The 17036-nt window shown below is 47.7% G+C and overlaps 1 protein-coding gene across 4 annotated transcripts in view; it reads right to left on the bottom strand.

Annotated features, from left to right (window-relative positions):
* The window catches only part of LOC112991371 (collagen alpha-1(XXVII) chain), a 187934-nt gene that overhangs the window by 90419 nt on the left and 80479 nt on the right, over positions 1–17036 (bottom strand). For all 4 annotated transcript variants that reach the window (XM_064523662.1, XM_064523660.1, XM_064523661.1 and 1 more), the window contains 2 exons: positions 8342–8395; positions 3850–3894 (listed from right to left, as the gene is read on the bottom strand). In XM_064523662.1, the coding sequence (XP_064379732.1) occupies positions 3850–3894; positions 8342–8395 (99 nt within the window). The remainder of the gene's footprint in view (positions 1–3849; positions 3895–8341; positions 8396–17036) is intronic.

Raw genomic sequence — 17036 nt, 5'->3', positions numbered from 1 at the left:
CCCATATGCGGTATGAAATTCCTCTCCTATCAGATCCCTCAGTATCCCTCAGTTAACAGGAGCTGTACTACTGGCTTCAAACCTGGCACTAGTCAAGACGTTTTTAATCTGTAAACAGCTTCCAAGTAAAAAGGCACAGAGCGTATGCTCACAGGCATGTGAGGGAAGAAGAGCTGCTTCTATTCACATCCTGTTCTCACTGCAAAGAAGAGTCTCCAAAAGTGCTTTGCGACGAGCTACCAGGGACATCGTCCCCAGCAATCGGCTCACCCAGCCCTGCGGTGCTGCTGTGCCCATGCACAGCTATGACAACTGTTCAAAGTGTGCAATGCCACAGGAATGTATGAGCATCCTGGTCCTGCTCCAGCAGAGATCTACAGGCATTGGGGGAGTACAGTCAGACTCCAAAACAAGGAGCTTGGGTCAACTTAAAAAGCAGAAAAGGAATTCAGCTAGTAAACTGATGGCAAAATAATGGCATATTGATTCAGAAATCACCTGCAAAGTCTGATCTTTCTTATATGTTCTAACTTTTGAATAGATAAATGCCCCTCTTCCACTCTTTGCAAAATTAAACTATTGATCCAGCTTAAGACAATCCTAGAGTGCATTTACTCTTACTGAAGTTGCTCATCTCCTCAAAGAATTCACCATGGTATTCCCTAGTTCACAGGAGAGAGTTTGAGGGTGCATTAAGAAAAAAAAAGGACAGATCCCAACAGCAAAGGAGGCAACACTCCAGGTATCTGAGTTGTAACCCAGCTCTGATATCTAATACTGATGGGCAGAAAAGAGGAGAAACAGGGATGCCTCTGCAGCTTGACCATTTGCTGCAGAGAGAAGGCAGCACGGCATGATGTATCAGGACTTGTATGAAAAACTGCAACACAGAAGGACATCAGAGTTTGTGTTTTCTCTGTGCCTGCATATGCATATATAAAAGAAAGCCTTCAATGGACTACATTTAAACAGGCTTTGATTGCTTTCTCCCCATGAAGGGAGTTAGTGATATGGTGCACCAACCTTGCCTGTAACGTGTAAATAAACAGGGAGAGCTTTGCTGAACGAATACCTCTCTAGCAGGCAGTCACGTGGCTGCAGCCACACCGTGCGCGCTGAGCTGCGGCTGCATTAACAGATGCCCTTTTCATACCTCCCAGCATAAAGGCTTCTTGTAGAAACGCGTTTACTTAAAGCTTTGCCCACACAGCTAATTAGGAGAGCAAGAGGCTTTAGTTACATCTAATTCTGCTCTTCAGCCTCTTTTACACAGCGAGCCCAAACACCTGCAGGGCGCAGGGAGGCAGCCGGCAAGCCAGGCCGGTCCCCGGGGGCGGCTGTAGCTGTGGAGGAAGGAAGTGGCTGAACGGGGGCCAGCCCGGAGCAAACACACGGGCTGCCGTCTCCGTGCCCTCCAGTGGGAGCCCGGTGCCCCTAGCACTGGCGAAGGAGGCTGGCACTGTCCCCTGATGCGGAGAGAGGAGAAGGCAGGATGGATTTGATCCCTCCTCACGGGGATGGGAGGAAGGAGGAGGTTGCTCTTAGATAGGTCTCGCTAGAGATGCTTCAGCGTCCTGGATTCAGGAGCCATGTATTCCCCTGGGCACAGGATCAGACTCAGTTTGAGTCCCCTGGACAAAGCAAGCAAGCAAGAGATCCTCACAGAGAGTGAGGAGGGAGTGATGACAAGGCCTCAGAGCGCACACAGAGCCCAAAAGCTCACGTCGAAGATAAGGAGAGGTGAAAAAACAAATACAAACTCTGCTTTTCAAATACTGTGACTTTTCTTGGGGGAAGGGGAAATTCCTATGGAGAAAATTCCATCTTTCTTTAAAGTGAATGCATAAGTTTGATGTCTAGGGAGAAAAGACCTCTCGTTCTTAAGCTGCTGGTCTTGAAGGAGATAATCCTCAAGGAATACATCTAAGACAGGCCTAAGGAGGGAAGAGGTTCTAAGAGAGCCTAAGGCTGTTGCATTGCCCCAACTTTTTATGCGCTTAGGCTGGTACCAATAGACTAACTGGGAAAGACAGCAGCGAGCTGTATAGTACCACTGCAGCAAGTGACCTCTGAAAACCAGCACTGCAAACAATTGACCTTCTGCCCTAGAAGCTAGAAGAAGCTCACAACAGAATTGATGATTTCTTCGTCTGGAAAGGGAGGGAAGAGAAAGACTCAAAGTTTAAGACAGACGAGAGCAGCAAAAGGAGAACTACTCAACAAAAGCATTAGTACTTGGGCTGTCACTAGAAACCAAAATAACAACGAATCAAGACAGAGACGCAACAGACTTTAGATAACTGGTGACGGACCTGACTCCTGGCATAAGTCAAGCAATGCTAGGTCTTGGGACCAGTCAAGAAAAAAGCAATTTGATTACACTTCAGAATTTGGTGCCATCTGGGTTGCTGCAGCCAATATGAGACAAAAATATAACAATCTCAAAGGCAGGATAGAAACCGCACTATTTCCATGTGGTGTTATCACCATTTCAAATCAGCCTCAGGCAAAATCTGTCCTTTCTAGCCTCTGTGATCTACCCCAAGCACTTGATGGCATTGCACTGACTAGTCCAGCTAGGAAGGAAAGATAGGCAGCCTCTAACTCCATCATTGCTGGAAAGCACCCTAGTAACATTTACAGACCTAACAAATATCAGTAAGACAACAGCAACCAGGTTAAGCTAAGTCTTCCTAAAAGCTGGGATTAACATGATCTGATTTGGACAATACCTTCAATTATATTCTTTTAAACGGCAATCTTTCTCTCACGGCTCTTTGCTAGGAGGACATCCTTTCTGCTACTATAGCTACAGTAGCTTATTTTCATCTCCAATAAAAAGGGGAAATAGAGATCCAATTCCTGACTCCATGACAGACTGCTTCTGTGGCCGTAAGCCACCTTTGTCCCAATCCCCCACCCGCAAGATGGGTACGCTTATTCCATCATGTTCTCTGTTTTTCCTCAATAGAGTCTAAGCTTCCTGGGTGTTTGTGCAGTGCCTAGTACCATAGAGGCCTTGATATCAGCTGACATATATGACCCTGTGATTTAAATTATGAAAAGGCAAAAGAAGATGGGTTTCAACCATTCACTGCAAGTCAAGTTTTTGTAGATTATCATAAGTGAAGAGGAATGATTTTGAAAGAATGCTTTAGTACCAATAGATCCTACTTCTTGTGCACGGAAGGAAATAACTTGAAACAAGTACTGCGTGCTAAAATAAATGAGAATAAGTTCAGCTGGGCATTCACTAACCCACAGCACAACTGCCTGGGGATGAGTTGCCACCCATCCTTACAGCCATTTACGTGCTGCTGAGGCAGGGTGGAATGAAGAGCAGAACGAAAGGTGGAATTTGGCTGTGTACGTAATTACCTGGATTAGTGATGGGATGGGGAGAGTGTATGTAAAAATTCCTATATACCCAGAGGACAAACTGCTCCTGCACATGGTGCTTCCAGTGAGCAAGAACTGTGCATCCTCAGGTTACTGCTTACAGGGACTTATTTTTTAGAAGGTCCTGGTGTGGAAGAAACACTGCATCTTTGAAAAAATACCCTGGCAAATGTTATCAAAAGGGCCAGTTACCTAAGAAAAGGGGCACTGACAGTAAATCCTTCATCTATTTGCTTTTGCTTAAGTAGGGTTCGCCCTCCTTCACCTCCCAGTCCATCAGGCAACCTCCTCTCTCCCCCAGAAGTTGTGCCTTTAGCCACCCTGCTCCACACAGACGGAGTCATCGTATTCTCTGCACTGCCACGGGAAGGATAAAATCTGCACGCAGTTATGCACACTGAAAGGGTTAAAGCCCCGAGAAGCCACATCTCCATTTGTTTTTGTACTTACAATGAGTCCAAGGACTCCAGGAGGACCTGGGGCTCCCAGTTCTCCCTAAAAGGAAAGACAGACCGACACGGTTACGGTTACAGACTCTTTGTAGACAAACAGAGGCTGAAAGGCAGCTCAGTGTTTCAAGGCTTGAGGGAAGGGAAAAGCCTGTCCCTCCCCCTTCCGTCCCCCCCACAGTCCCTTCCCGTAGCCCAAGCGATCCAGAGCTCCCATCTCCGAGCGCGTGCTCCGGGAGGAGGGCAGCCCTTCCAGACACAAGGCTACTTCTTGTTCTGCACTTATTTGCAGGACTGACTTCCCCTCCCAGGAGCAGGCTGCGTAAAAGCAGCATTTCACTGCGTGTGTGGGGGGACAAGCAGAGGGAGGCAGGCGGAGGGAGCCTGCCCCAGGTGAGAGGAAGGCGCGGGGAGAGAGAGGGCGGTGGGTGCGATGGAGAGGGACAAGCGGCGGGGAGGGGGACTGCGACAGCAAAGCTAAGGTGGGAAGGAGAGGCACGCTGCTGCTTTACATTGGGGAAGGCAAGTTTTGGGGGAGTACTTAAGAAGGAATAAAAATAAAAGCTGGACTTGGATGAAAACTGAACTGTGTAATTTGGGGAGAGGGGATGCTGGCTTCCAGTGCTGGCTGATGGGACCTGGAAGGGTGCTCGGCACACAGGGAGCTCTGAGGCCGTGACTCAGGGATGCTCCCTGTGTATCTAAGAGCAGAGGAGAGGTGGTTTCAGTACAGAACTAGCAACCATGCATCCTGTGATGCGTCTCTGAGTCTGTGGGCTGCAAGGGAAAGGACCGTGCCCAGCACAGCTGCTCTGCACATACCCCCTACCTGCTTCTGCACAGGCACACTAGGAAAGAAGCTGGCTCCCCAGACCTACCTCCTTCTCCACTCTGCCTCATCCACCAGGGCACTGTCCAGTAGCCCAAACCATAAACTAGCCATTTCTTTCATTTACAAAAAAACACCCTAGCCTTTGGACTGCAGCAGCTGCAGCTTGTCCATGGGGCAATGGCCCAGCACCTCTCTCTCTCTGGAGCGGGGAGCTCTCTGCAGGGAGCTCGCCAACTGCTTGCAAGACAAATCATTTTTCACCACACTGTAAAAGGCAGGGGATAAACTGTAAAGACTTCCTCCCCACTCCGTGCCCATTTGCCATCTCTTCCAGTCAGCTCTTGAGCAGGGAACTTTGGAAAGAGCCAGCTCCTTTTAGAGGCTTTCCAAAAGCGGCTCGGAGCTCACCATTTTAAGAGACAGACAGCTAATGGGGTTTGTGGTCAAGGCACTGGGCTGGGGCTCAAGGGAGCTGGCTTGAGTTCCCAGCTCCGCCACAAGCTCCCTCTGTGCCAAATTTCCCAAGAAATGCAGGTGTCAGTAGTGCAGGCAGGTGCCTGATGGCATTTCCAGGTGAAGTGCAGCAGGGAAGCTGCCTCAGACCCATACGAGTCACCCGTCCAGGCCTCCAAGTACTTTAGCGCTTTTTTTGTTTTTTACTTTTTTTTTACTTTAGCACTTTTACCTAATCCCCACGTGACACTTGGTCAGGCCCTTTGTCTTCCTCAGCAGATCACCCGCTCCCTTGTTGCCTTGAGAGCTGGTTTGCTTGTCAAGGCAAAGACCTGCTCTCAAACACAGAACTTAGTCACCTCCATCTCTAACAGGGCCTCTCAAAACAAGTGCATTGAAAATAATAAACTTCCTGTTGGCTCAGACAAGCCATTCCCTGCTCTAGATCATGCTGGCTACTTTCTTTGACACACTGACTCAGTTTATGGCGCACATCTGGTGGAGTCCCCTTCAGTGCAATAAAGCTCCCCTTTTATGGAAAGATTTGCCTAGTGAAAGAATGAAAGAGAGGAGGATGCAACGTGACTAAATGTGCTTGGCCTTCTTGGGCAAAGGGTTATGTGTGTTTATTTTATGGGAAGTGGAGTAAAGGACTATTGGGCAAGCGCACACAAAGAGCATTTCATAATCTCAACCGGCCTAAAATTACTTTTTCATGGCCAGTTCCTTTCCTGCATATTTAGGACATCTGTGGAGCAATTGTTCCTCATGGGTGAGATTTCTGTGTCCTCCAAGCTGCTGTGATAAGGTCAGCTTCAAACATTCAGTCCAGGCCTGGCATTGCTAGGTTCAGCAAGGAGGGGGAACACCCTCAGGAATGTCTAGCTCAGGAGTTGGCTTTCCTGGCAAGCTCTGCAGGCTCTGAGGGTGGGTGGGATAAAGACTGGGCAGATGGTTGCTCTTGGTCCCACACAGTTACAGACGGAACTGGCTACATTTCTGCGTTACGTCATGTAGGTATTCCTCAAGAGAAAGGGCCAGTGTGGATATGCACGGCTTCGTGTCTAATGCAAACTCACTGTCAGGTTTTCCTCTTGGGAAGAAGAGCAAGTGGATTCCTCTAGGAGAGGGACAGAGGACTAGTTGCTCATTCAAGCCATTCCCTGGCCTGGGAAACGGCGGGTTCACAGGTGCCCCTTCTTGGCTGTCAGTAATGATAGCCTGATCCCTGATATCCAAGTGAAATGAGGCTCCATCCTCTGCTGTGCATGAATCTGGCACTGGGACAAGAGACAAGGAGATGAATCAACCGTCCCTTCCCATGTCTAATTCCTGTGATTAAGGGACTAATTGGAGTGGCTGAAGCTCTCTGGGAACAGGGGATATGGAATGTGATGGCTCGACAGTTCTCAGCAAGCTGGTAAGAGCGAAAAACACCCCTGTGGTTGCATGAGTCTTTCCTCTGTCTGGAAGGGATGGAAAGAAGATCAGAGACAGTCGGGCTCAGCCGTCCCCGTGCATGGCAAAGGCAGCGGCAGCGCACACGCTCGGTGGATCACGCAGAGGAAGGGGCAGTTCAGGACCTGTGGCAGCCTGCCCGCCTGCCTACAGTTTCGCTGCATACTCCACCTACCAAACTCGGCATACTTGTGTGTTCCACAAACAGACTTTCTGGCATTTTTCTGCGTCTGTGACTCCACTTGTGACCCTGTGAACCTCCCTTTAAGTCAGCCGAAACAGTCTGTTTTCATTCTACAATCTCCAAGGCACATTAATATTTAAAATCCGTTGATAAGATGAAAGAAGAGCAATCCTTCCGGATGAATTAAAGGAAAGGACATTTGCTTCTCTCCGATGCTGTGGGAACTGGCATTCAGTTAACATTAAGCACATCTTCTGAATGGGACATAGATATCTTGCAAGTTTAAAAGAAAACAAAACAAGTTATGTGGAAAAAGAAGTCTTTGTGACCCCCAGAATTCCTGCTCTTCCTGGTGGGCTGGCTGGCGTGAGGAAACAGTAATACAGTCTAGAAAGTCTTCTTCTTTAGGACTGCTAGTTCCACTCTGACCTGCAGCTTAAGTTGGCTGCAAGATGGGAAAACTCCTGCAGAAGCATTCCTTGGGAATCTAATGCTTTCAGTTCACTGCTTTCATGACTCTTGTGCTGAATTCCCATGAAGGCTGCAGTATAGCTGAGCTGATCAGAGTTGCTGATTAGAGCTGCTTGTGGAAAGTGACTTTCATGTTGAGTATATGATGAATGGGAACTTAAAGACACATGTGGGAGTGGGTTACTTCACACAAATCATTCCACAAAACACCAGGAACACCACTGTGATTATGTGTTAAACAACCAACGCAGCATGAATTTCAAAGATGAGTCAGGAGCTGCTCATCTGCTAATTGAGGGAAAACTGACAAAACCATTTAGAAAATCATTTTGAATAAATACATCTGAGAACTTTCGCAATCCACTAGGGCATGTTTTGTGAGCAGCAGAAAACACAGCACGCGTACAACTCTTTGGTATTAATCACTACAAGAGCAGAGCAAAATAAATCTTCTCAGCACCCAGCTTCTTAGGAGGTTTCTGGGACCATCCTGACCCAATTCCTAGGAGACACATCCCATTCTTAAAGAATCAGCAGGGGTCAGATGAAAACCTGAGTTAGGACATGCACTGAGGTAGCCCTCTATGCTGGCATAGGATGGCATGTCCTTCTGTCTGTGAACGCTGTTTCCCTGCTATTTTCACAAAAAGTTTCATACAGAGCTAACTAGAGTCAGAGTGATTCCTGTGTCTGTCGTGGGCTTTGCACCAGGCCCTGTGGTACGGATGACATGCTCCAAACATGGCCTGCTCATCAGGAGCAACATCCCTCCCTTCTCTCATTTCTTAAAATTGTATTGCCAGGATGAGAAAGCATCTAGCAAGACCACAGTGCAAGAAAAAAGATAAAGGGAAACAGAAAGCAGATGGCAACATGATGACCTGAGAGCTACTGGATGTTGAGTCAAATGCAGGCATTAGCAGCAGGCACAAGCAGGGCAGAGGTGCACATTTGTTTTTTAGGAGGGACAACAACAAAATGCTAACGGCTGCCACCAGACTTTTAAGAGCTTCTTTCACCTCTAACCAACATGACGCAGCACAGTGTGGCATCTAACAAAACATGAAAAGAGAAGGGGAAAAGCTGCCAACTTACTGGGTTCCCATCGATGCCTGGAGGCCCTCGTTCTCCAAAATCACCAGGAAAACCCTGAGGAGAGGAGGCAAACAGAAGTATTAGTTATTGATGTATCCTGGTATAAAACCAGACAGCTTAAAAACTACTCCCCTTGCATTCACTGCAACATTTTGGTAGACACTGGGTCACAAGGAAGTCTGGGACCAACTAGCCTGCTAGTCCTCATCCAAACCACCCCCACTCCACCAGCACATCCCCTCAGGGAAAAGCTCTGCACGGCTGGGAGCTCTGATTCAGTCCTCTCTCCTGCAGCCTGTGAGGGGTAACCAGGCAAGTACAAGGCTCAGCCATGAGCTGCACACTAACTAGCAGGAGCCTGGAGAAGAAGAACGAGCGAGGAAACAGGAAGGCCTTTTTCTTGGCCATGCTACAAAAAGCACTCGTTGCCGAGACTGCTGAACCTGACTTGTCCAAACCTTGTCTTTCTCGCTGCACCCGGCCCTTGATCAGCTGTGCCTTTCGTTAACGCAATTTTTCAGCCCCAGGCCCATCCCACACAGCAGGCAAGGCTTTTGTAGCTCCATGCAGAAAGACAATGAGTGTGCATAGCAGAGGGAAGAGCTGGAAATCAGTGCTTCTGCCCTCCTTCTGCTTCGCCTAAGTACATCAGTATGTCTAACAAGAAATATGCAGTCCTGAAGGTTGTGTTGCCTAGCTTACAAGTGAAAAGATAAGATAAGCCAACACGACTGGAGCTCACATGCTGACAGTGCTATCCAGAAGAGGTTGCTCATCAGATCACCTGGATGCTCACAGAGCTACAAGAGAACATTTCTCAGTAAAGCCATCTGTATAAAGTGGTAGCAGTGGTATCCTGCAAAGGTACGAACGTTGAAGAACACCATAAAATAGTAAAAATAAATGGGTGCAGTTTGCAGTGAGGCCTGAATGGTTGTGAACTCAGAGGAGGCTCCCCAAAATCACTCCTCTTCTGGCTGGGGCGGGTGCCCCCCTGCCATTACAGATGGGAAGAAGAGAGGGTCAGAGAGGATGGTCAGACCAGAATGGTGGGAACTGCTGTTTGCAGAGGCAGGAAGCAGTTCTGCACTTGAGTGACTTTCAAGTGTAGGAAAAGAATTCAGTGACTTGTGGTTAACATCAATTAGATCCAAGCAGGGTTTGATTGACCTGCCCTGGCATAGGGGAGATTTCTGTCTCTCTCCACTTAGAGATGGAAATTTAACCTCTGAGCCTGTTTGCCTCGAAGCTAGCCACATATCCTGACTGCTCCTATTCAGTGCTTGTATCTGGAATCATTTCCAGGTTGGCTACTGCCTTCCAGGCAAAGTCATGCAGAAAGTGCTGCAAAACCTGCTCTTGGCCTCCTCTTGCTCACGCCGGCACCCTGGACAGGCGGGCAATTCTGGGGAGAGAGGGTTAAAAGTAATCCCTGGGGAGTGACAAGCAGAGGAAAGTCCTCATGATGACTCTTGAGGATGTTGTTTACCCCAAACAGAGTGCCAGCACAAGGTGAGCCTCAGAGGAAGGCTGCCTGAGAGCTGCTCCTCGAGGTCAACACAGCACAAAGGAGAATGAGAAGGGGAATCTTGAAGACTGGGAAGACATACAGCACCTTGCAAGGTCAGGTCCCTAAAATGTCTGTCCTGCAGCCCCTTTGAGCACTGTTTTAGACCAACCATGTAACAAGTGAATTCTTCCTGGTAAAGGGAATGAAAGGGTGCTATGTTGAGGGATGGAGTAAGAAAAAAATCTCACATTTGGAAGATCAAACTGTGTGCTTACAGATATAATGCTTCCTATCCCCTTTTAGGAAGAAACATCCTACTGATAAACACAATACTTCTGTAATAGTCAATCCGAAATCCCGTATGCTCCAGAAGAATTCATAAACCTTGCCACAGTGACTGTTCCCAGCAATAGGTTGTCAATGGATGGCAATTCCTGCATTATCTCATCCTATCCACTAACACAATTGTTTTAACTATACTCCCTTCTCTTATGATAGCTGACTAGCTTGTGCTTCTGGAGCCCATGCAGATGCTTAAAGAAGCTGAACAAAGATGCTGAGAAAATTTCCTCCAATGCATTCATAAACCTTGCAGCTTGCCAAGGAGTAAATGGTTCCAAGCTCGTTATAGCCCACACCCTAGAGTTGCAAAAGGCTATGTTTACTACATGAAAAGTGACCACAAAAGAGTTCTGCATTGTATTTTATCTGACACAAATTTGAAAGACATCAAACAATTATGAAAAAGGGGGTGGAAGTGCTGAGACACACAACGGTGTGATACTTCCTATCACTCTTAGACTGATCCTGTGCTCTCCTAAGCCTCCCAATTCTCTACATGCAAATATATGATACACCAGCTTGCTTTTCCTCCTCCTGTCTTGGTCTATTTCCCTCAATAAGAGCACAGCACAGGGGTACACAACCTCTGTGGTTAGTAAACCCCATTAGTCACCACACCTATGTTTTCAAGAAGGAAGCAGTTGAGTTTAAGATGGGTTGGACTCAATTTTCTCCTGAGATTGGACTCCATTCAAGCAAAGGGCTGGCAGGGAGCAGGCTGCAGAGAGTTATTAGGGACCAGATCAAATAATAGCAGCCTCAGGGATACTCTGAACTCCTGCAGAAGATAGTGCTCTGGGGATGCTCTGGGACTGAGCTAAGAGCTCTGCTCTTCTCCACTTTTTTCTTGCACATTCCTTAAAAAAGGGCGAGATAAAACACAAAGCAGTATCCACCTCCTTTGATTCTGAGCCAGAAGGAAAATCATCATCTGCTAGAGGAGCTCTCCATGGATAGAGCATATGCAGAGCCTAATCCCAGGCTCTGACTCCTAGACTTCCTTAATTTGGCCAAGGCTAAAATCCTCCTTTATTTTGCACACTATTGTGACTGTGGGCATCAGGATGGAAAACTAAGAAATTTGCTTGCACACAAAAGGCTTCCTAGCCAGAGTGTATCCCTGTGTGCTTCAGTTCAGAGCAGGATAGTCCTTGTGCAGCAAAGCTCCTCTCACTCCTCCTCTCTGTTCTTTGGTTTGTGGCAAAGCAGCTATGGAGCGTGAGCAGTATTCCTTAAGATGAGGCTAAACCAGAAGGTACACTCCAGAAACACACCAGCAAGCTGCAACTGCTAGTGCACATGCTACTTTTGACACAGACTAGGAGTCATGATAAATTTGCCTTACACCCTTCCTTGGCTCCACCAGAGCATGAGATGCAAAGGGCAACAGAACTATGTTCCCGGGCTACGTAACAGCTTGAGAGAAGGGCGGATGTGGAAGGGGACAATCTTTGCTGAGCCACATGGATGCTTTCTCCCTTTCTGTCCGCTCCACTGAATGCTATGAATACTGGTTCCTTTGGAAAACCAAACCTGAGGAAAATAAAATATGACAGCCAACAACATGCCATCTGCGAACCCATCAGCAACACTGACAAGTGAAATGGTCACAGTGGCCACAACAGGAAACCTGTGCTGGGAAGCTCTGCAGTCAAAGATGTCATCCAAGACCTCTCTTGAGCTTTGAGGGCTCACAACTCCTGCTCAACACAACTGGGCAAAAAGATATCTGGTCGCACCCAAGGCGAAATGTGGGGGACCTCTTTAAGGTAACTTCAATTTTACCACTGACTTCAGAGCCAGGATTTCACCTCCTCTGCACCAATTCTTGGCAGTGTTCAGCACAGGCTCATGAACGGATGCAAGTTATCACCTGCTTGCTTGGATTTAATTCTCCTTTTTTACAGGCATTGCTGCAAATGGGAAAGTTGTCTGCTTTTCTAGCTGGGCACTACATCCTTCAAGGATGTGCGCAAGCCAAGAAGCTGTGGTAAGCAGCCACTAGAATCAGCCTTCTGCCATCCAGAGACAAAGGCGTCAAAAATAATAAAAGAGTGGGGGAGAAAACAACTTTAATGAAAAAAAGGAAAAATCCCTCTGCTACATGCAGAATCAATAAGATCAGAACAGAGATGTGTAAGGAAAATTCACTGCTCAGGCAAGAAGAAAAAAACTGCCTTGGACTATCTTGCTGTTTACAGTCATATAACGTGCCAAGGAAAATATGAATGTACATAGACTGATACTGTACTTATGCTGCTGCAGCTTTCAGTCACAGCCCTCAGCACTCCCCTTGCTGCATCCTCCCTTTCTCAGACGATACAGCTGGGCACAAAGTGACCCGCGAATGCCACTAAGCAGCCTGGCCCTCAGGCTGTCTTCCATCAAACTAAGGTCTTGACAATGTGGGAAAGTTTTACTGCTTAACCTAATACAATTAATTAATACAGCTACAACAGCATATCATCATCAAGAGGAATGTTTGCTCCAGAATAAGAGTAACATTTTCTAAATTTGGCTTAAACCTCTTCCAAAGTGTTATAAATAATGCACTATTCTACCAGAACAAAAGTGTCCAGATGCTATTTAAAGCTACTTAGAGCTATTTAAATTCATAATTTTCCCACTAGTCTCTTTATGCCTTGGTTCCTAGTACTAACCTCATCGCTTAAAGACAAAGACATAGACGTGAGGCACTTGGTAACAGAATTAATAAACACCTCGCTTTTATACAGACTTTCTACCACTAGTTCTCAAAGTATTTCAAAAAGCAAACTATTCCCATTTCAAAGGCAGAGAGCTGAGGGACTGGGGTGAGGGCCCTTGGCCAACGCTACACTGTCAGTCGGCAATAAAACCCAGGACTCCCAAGCACAGCTCCATGGAGGAGATGACCAAGTCTGGCCCGCTCACAGCACACTCTGGCCCCGTCCTGGAGCTGGGGCTTCTGCTGATCCTCGAGATGGGGTGGGAAAGGGTCAAGGTGGCAGCAAACGGAGAAGAAACCCCAGAACAGCATGGGCTGGCATCAGCCCAGGACAGGTCTCAGCAGGCCTTGTCCTTGCTGCCACCTGCTCGGCCCTTAATATGCATTCTGCTCTCCCGCTGCTAGCAGCCCTCCCAGCCTCGGCTCTCGGATCTCTGAGCAATGTTGGTCCTCTGGCACTTTTTGGCCCAATGCTGTAAAACGACTCCGGAGGAGGAGACAAACAGTAAGAGCAGCACCAATTCCACCAACCCCAGACATCCTAGCCCAGCACTCAAGCTCTGCGACACAAGTATTAATGGTCCTTTTGACCATTAAATGAGAAAAGGCTCACGGCTGCGGCACAAAGGAGGGTGTTTCAACGTCCATACAGTCTCCAAAGCTCAACCCGTGTTGTGAGACCTCTCACAGCAGTCCGATGCACACCAGCAGCTAATCAATCTTTTAAGTGTCTACCAAAAAAGCAAGCACTTTCTTGCCATTGGGTAAGCAGCAGCAGTTTAAACTACAGTAACAGATCCAGGCACCATGGTGCCCCATTTTACTGGATCTCACGTGCCTGCAATAGTTGTTCCCCCAGAGCCTCTCCCCTCCTGTTTGCTCCTGAAGGACAGAGGTGTCCCAGGGGACCAAAACCAGCGCTATTCAACTGTAACAAGCAGCCTAGGAAGGACAAGAGGACTTTGTTATCCTATTTATTTCACCACCCTGGTCCGTGTTGTGTCTGAAAGCCACGCTGTCCCTCCTCTCTTGTGCCCTGCTCCACAACCCTGCGGAGCCCGAGCTGCGGAAGAGCACGTGGGGCAGGAAGCGTGTTATACGGTGCTGGCTGACAGGCAGGTTGCAACTGGCAGCCCGTTACAGGAGGCTTGTGAAAAGGATTAAACAGCCTAACCTATTTAGTCTCCTGACCTTCCCGAAGCAAGTGCAGAGCTTTTCTTGGTACAGAAAACTCCACTGTTTCTCAGGGTGCAGCTGTTTTTCTGGGAAGCCTGGTCTTTGGAAATTATGCTCAAGATGCGGGATGGCAAAGAAAAACACTCCAGTGAAAAACAACCAGCCATGCAACCTGCCTGCTCTGGGGGACGGCTGGGGCACGCAGAGAAGGACCAGGACTAGGAAGAGATGGCTAAAGGCAGCAGAGCCGTGAGGAAAATGTTTGACTAACACGTTCTGCTGGCCAAGAGCCAGCGGGGTGCTCCTCTGCAGCGGCTAAAGTCAGGTATGACAAAACTTTTGGCTCTAGCTCACGGCTGGGAAACACAGGAGGAGAAAAACGCTCAGCTGAATGGATTTCGCATTGTCTGAGGGAGAAATTCAACAAAAGGAGCAAGCTGAAGCAGAGCTGGAGAAAAAGCATACAAGGGGATGTGCTAAGCAAGACCCAGGTGTCTCTGGTGCTTCTGCATTGCCCTCTCCACCCCAAAAAGGGTGCTTTATAGCGGTACAGATGTTGTCCTCACTGCACTCAGTGAGGACAGTGAGGCACCACTGTTGGAGAGCGAACTGAGGCAGAGAGAGACAAACTGATTTATCCCAGGTAACACAGAGAAATCCAAAGCAGAACGGGTAATTAACTCTGTATCTTCCAGGTCCTACGATAGCACCTCAATTCCTGTTCCTCCATGCTCCCTGCAAAGGGCATCCTCTCACGCACCAGACACAAGGAGACTCCTACCGAGAACAACCAGACCCGGACAGACACTGGAACCAGTTCCTCCTGCATCAGGGCATTACATCCCTCTCTATTTCCCCTGCCTTTTGTCCTCCACTTAGAACAGAGCGTCCTGCCCTTTTTTGCCACTGTCAGCCAAAGGATTGCTCCCATCAGAGCAGATGCCACGACTTCTCGTTTTCTGACCCTGGGAGCAGCTATCCCCAGGGAAGCAAAGAGGCTGGTGAGATGCACAGAGTCCTTTGCCTCCCCCAAGGCCTTTTCAGGTGTGCATATGTGGGTGGGTGTGTTGTATGTACACAGCATCTGATTCAGTTTAAAACACTTTTCCTGATGGAGTAAAGGAGGCAGTCTGGCAGCTGCTGCTCCAAAGAATCCTGGCAGGTCCTCATGCCAACAGAATCCTTCTCCAAAAATAGGATTTTATTTTCCTGTTGGCTGAAGGTGAAGCTGTTCAAACCAACCGGCCCTCCTGTCTTGTCTGCGAAAGACTGTGTTTGCCAGTTGGCTCCAGCCAGGTGAATCTCTGCCCAGGAGTCTCCCCAGGGATGGGGCTTGCAAGTCAAACAATTTAAACCAAAAAAAAAAGGTGGTGGTGGTGGTGGGGAGCAAGGCTGAGGGTGAGAGAAGGCATTCACTAGAAAAAAGAGAGGGAGGATAAAATAAACAAATGTAGCTTATGTTGGCAGCTTACGTCTCTGAGAGCGTTCTTGGTAGAGAGCGCAGACGTGAGCCCCTCCACAGGTGGGCGCAAAGGCAGGCAGGGACCCAGCGCTGGTTCCTAGAGCAGCGAGAGTCACCCTACAGGGATCCTGGCAAACCCTGGGCTCCCAGCTGCCTGCTCACTACCTTTAGTTCTTGCAGCTATGCAGGCGTCTTTCCTTCTGCTTAGTCTACACCCAGGACTGTAACAACTTCCATCCCTCCAAAGACGGGAGATACCACCCTCCGCCTGGTACAGGTCTGGTGGTCCTGCCACAGTTCTGCTCCTCTGTAACCTAAAAAGGAGGTTTCTTCTCTCTCCCTGGGAGACCTTGCAGCTCCATGTCGCATCCTCTTTGCATAAAGATTTCATGGCATTTTCTAATGTAACTATTCCTCCAGCTGCCTCCATGGGAGCATGGCCCTCCAGCACAGCCAGCTCTACCTGAACGTCAGCCAAAGCCCCTGAAGCCCTCCCCAAGCCAAACATCACTGTTAACTTGCAGCCTCTCCACCCTCTTGACCATTTGCCTTTTGAAGCTTTACTGCTTTTATGCACATATACGATCTCTTCTCACTTCTGGGGGGCTCTAAGTGTGTAGATTACACAGACCCAGTTACCTAATGTTCCAGAGTACTGAATCTGCCAACACTCCTAATTATTTATGGACCAAAATTTCCAAATCAAGCAGCCTCCTATTTAAGGAACATAGTCAAGCAGCTTTGGCAATCAAAATATTTTCAGACTTGAAAGTGATAGCTGCATTATTTTTTCTTTTAATTTCTAATAAAAAACATTTTGGGGCTTGGATACAATTTATGAATGAGCATTTCCCTGAAGGAAAAAGGATGCTCTTGAGCTTAGGAGACCTCAATTTAATTTTTCACAGGCTTTTTGAATGACAACAGGCAAATCACTTAGGGATATGCTTGGAAACAAACTGTCTGTAGTTTTAGCAGAAGTTATGGGCCTTTGTACTTTTCAAACCCTTTCCCCTGTGGTTTCAGTACTTCATTTTGCCCATTCATTAAAAAATGAAACACATGCTAACACTCTCAACCTTGCCAGGTTATTTGGATGATGTAATCATGAATGCTAGAAACACATGCTGATATCAGAGCGATAAGTAACCGTGCAAGCACCCCACTGCATACATTTGGGAAACTCCAGACATGTAGAATGCAACTTGGGCCAGAAAGAGAGACATTTGCTCTGGGCTAACGCCTGCATTTCAGAGTGGTGAACCAGCTCCAGAAGGGAGGAGAGACCAGCTGCCGAGTTTCAGTGTCCAACTTAAGCATTAAAAAAAGTCACTGATTACTCAAACCAAATCTATTTTAACAATTTAGGTTAGCAAAGAAAAATGATAGCAAAGAAGTGACTTGGCTAGCAGCAAAAATTGCAATTCAAGGGTTAACTCTCTCACAGTAACAGGGGAGCTTCACTGATTAGTAATGTTCAAGACCTCCACTTGACTTT

The sequence above is a fragment of the Dromaius novaehollandiae genome, chromosome 20 (genome assembly GCF_036370855.1).
Source record: "Dromaius novaehollandiae isolate bDroNov1 chromosome 20, bDroNov1.hap1, whole genome shotgun sequence".
NCBI lineage: Eukaryota > Metazoa > Chordata > Aves > Casuariiformes > Dromaiidae > Dromaius > Dromaius novaehollandiae.
Note: the sequence above shows the minus strand (reverse complement) of the source record. Positions and strands in the feature narration are given on the sequence as shown.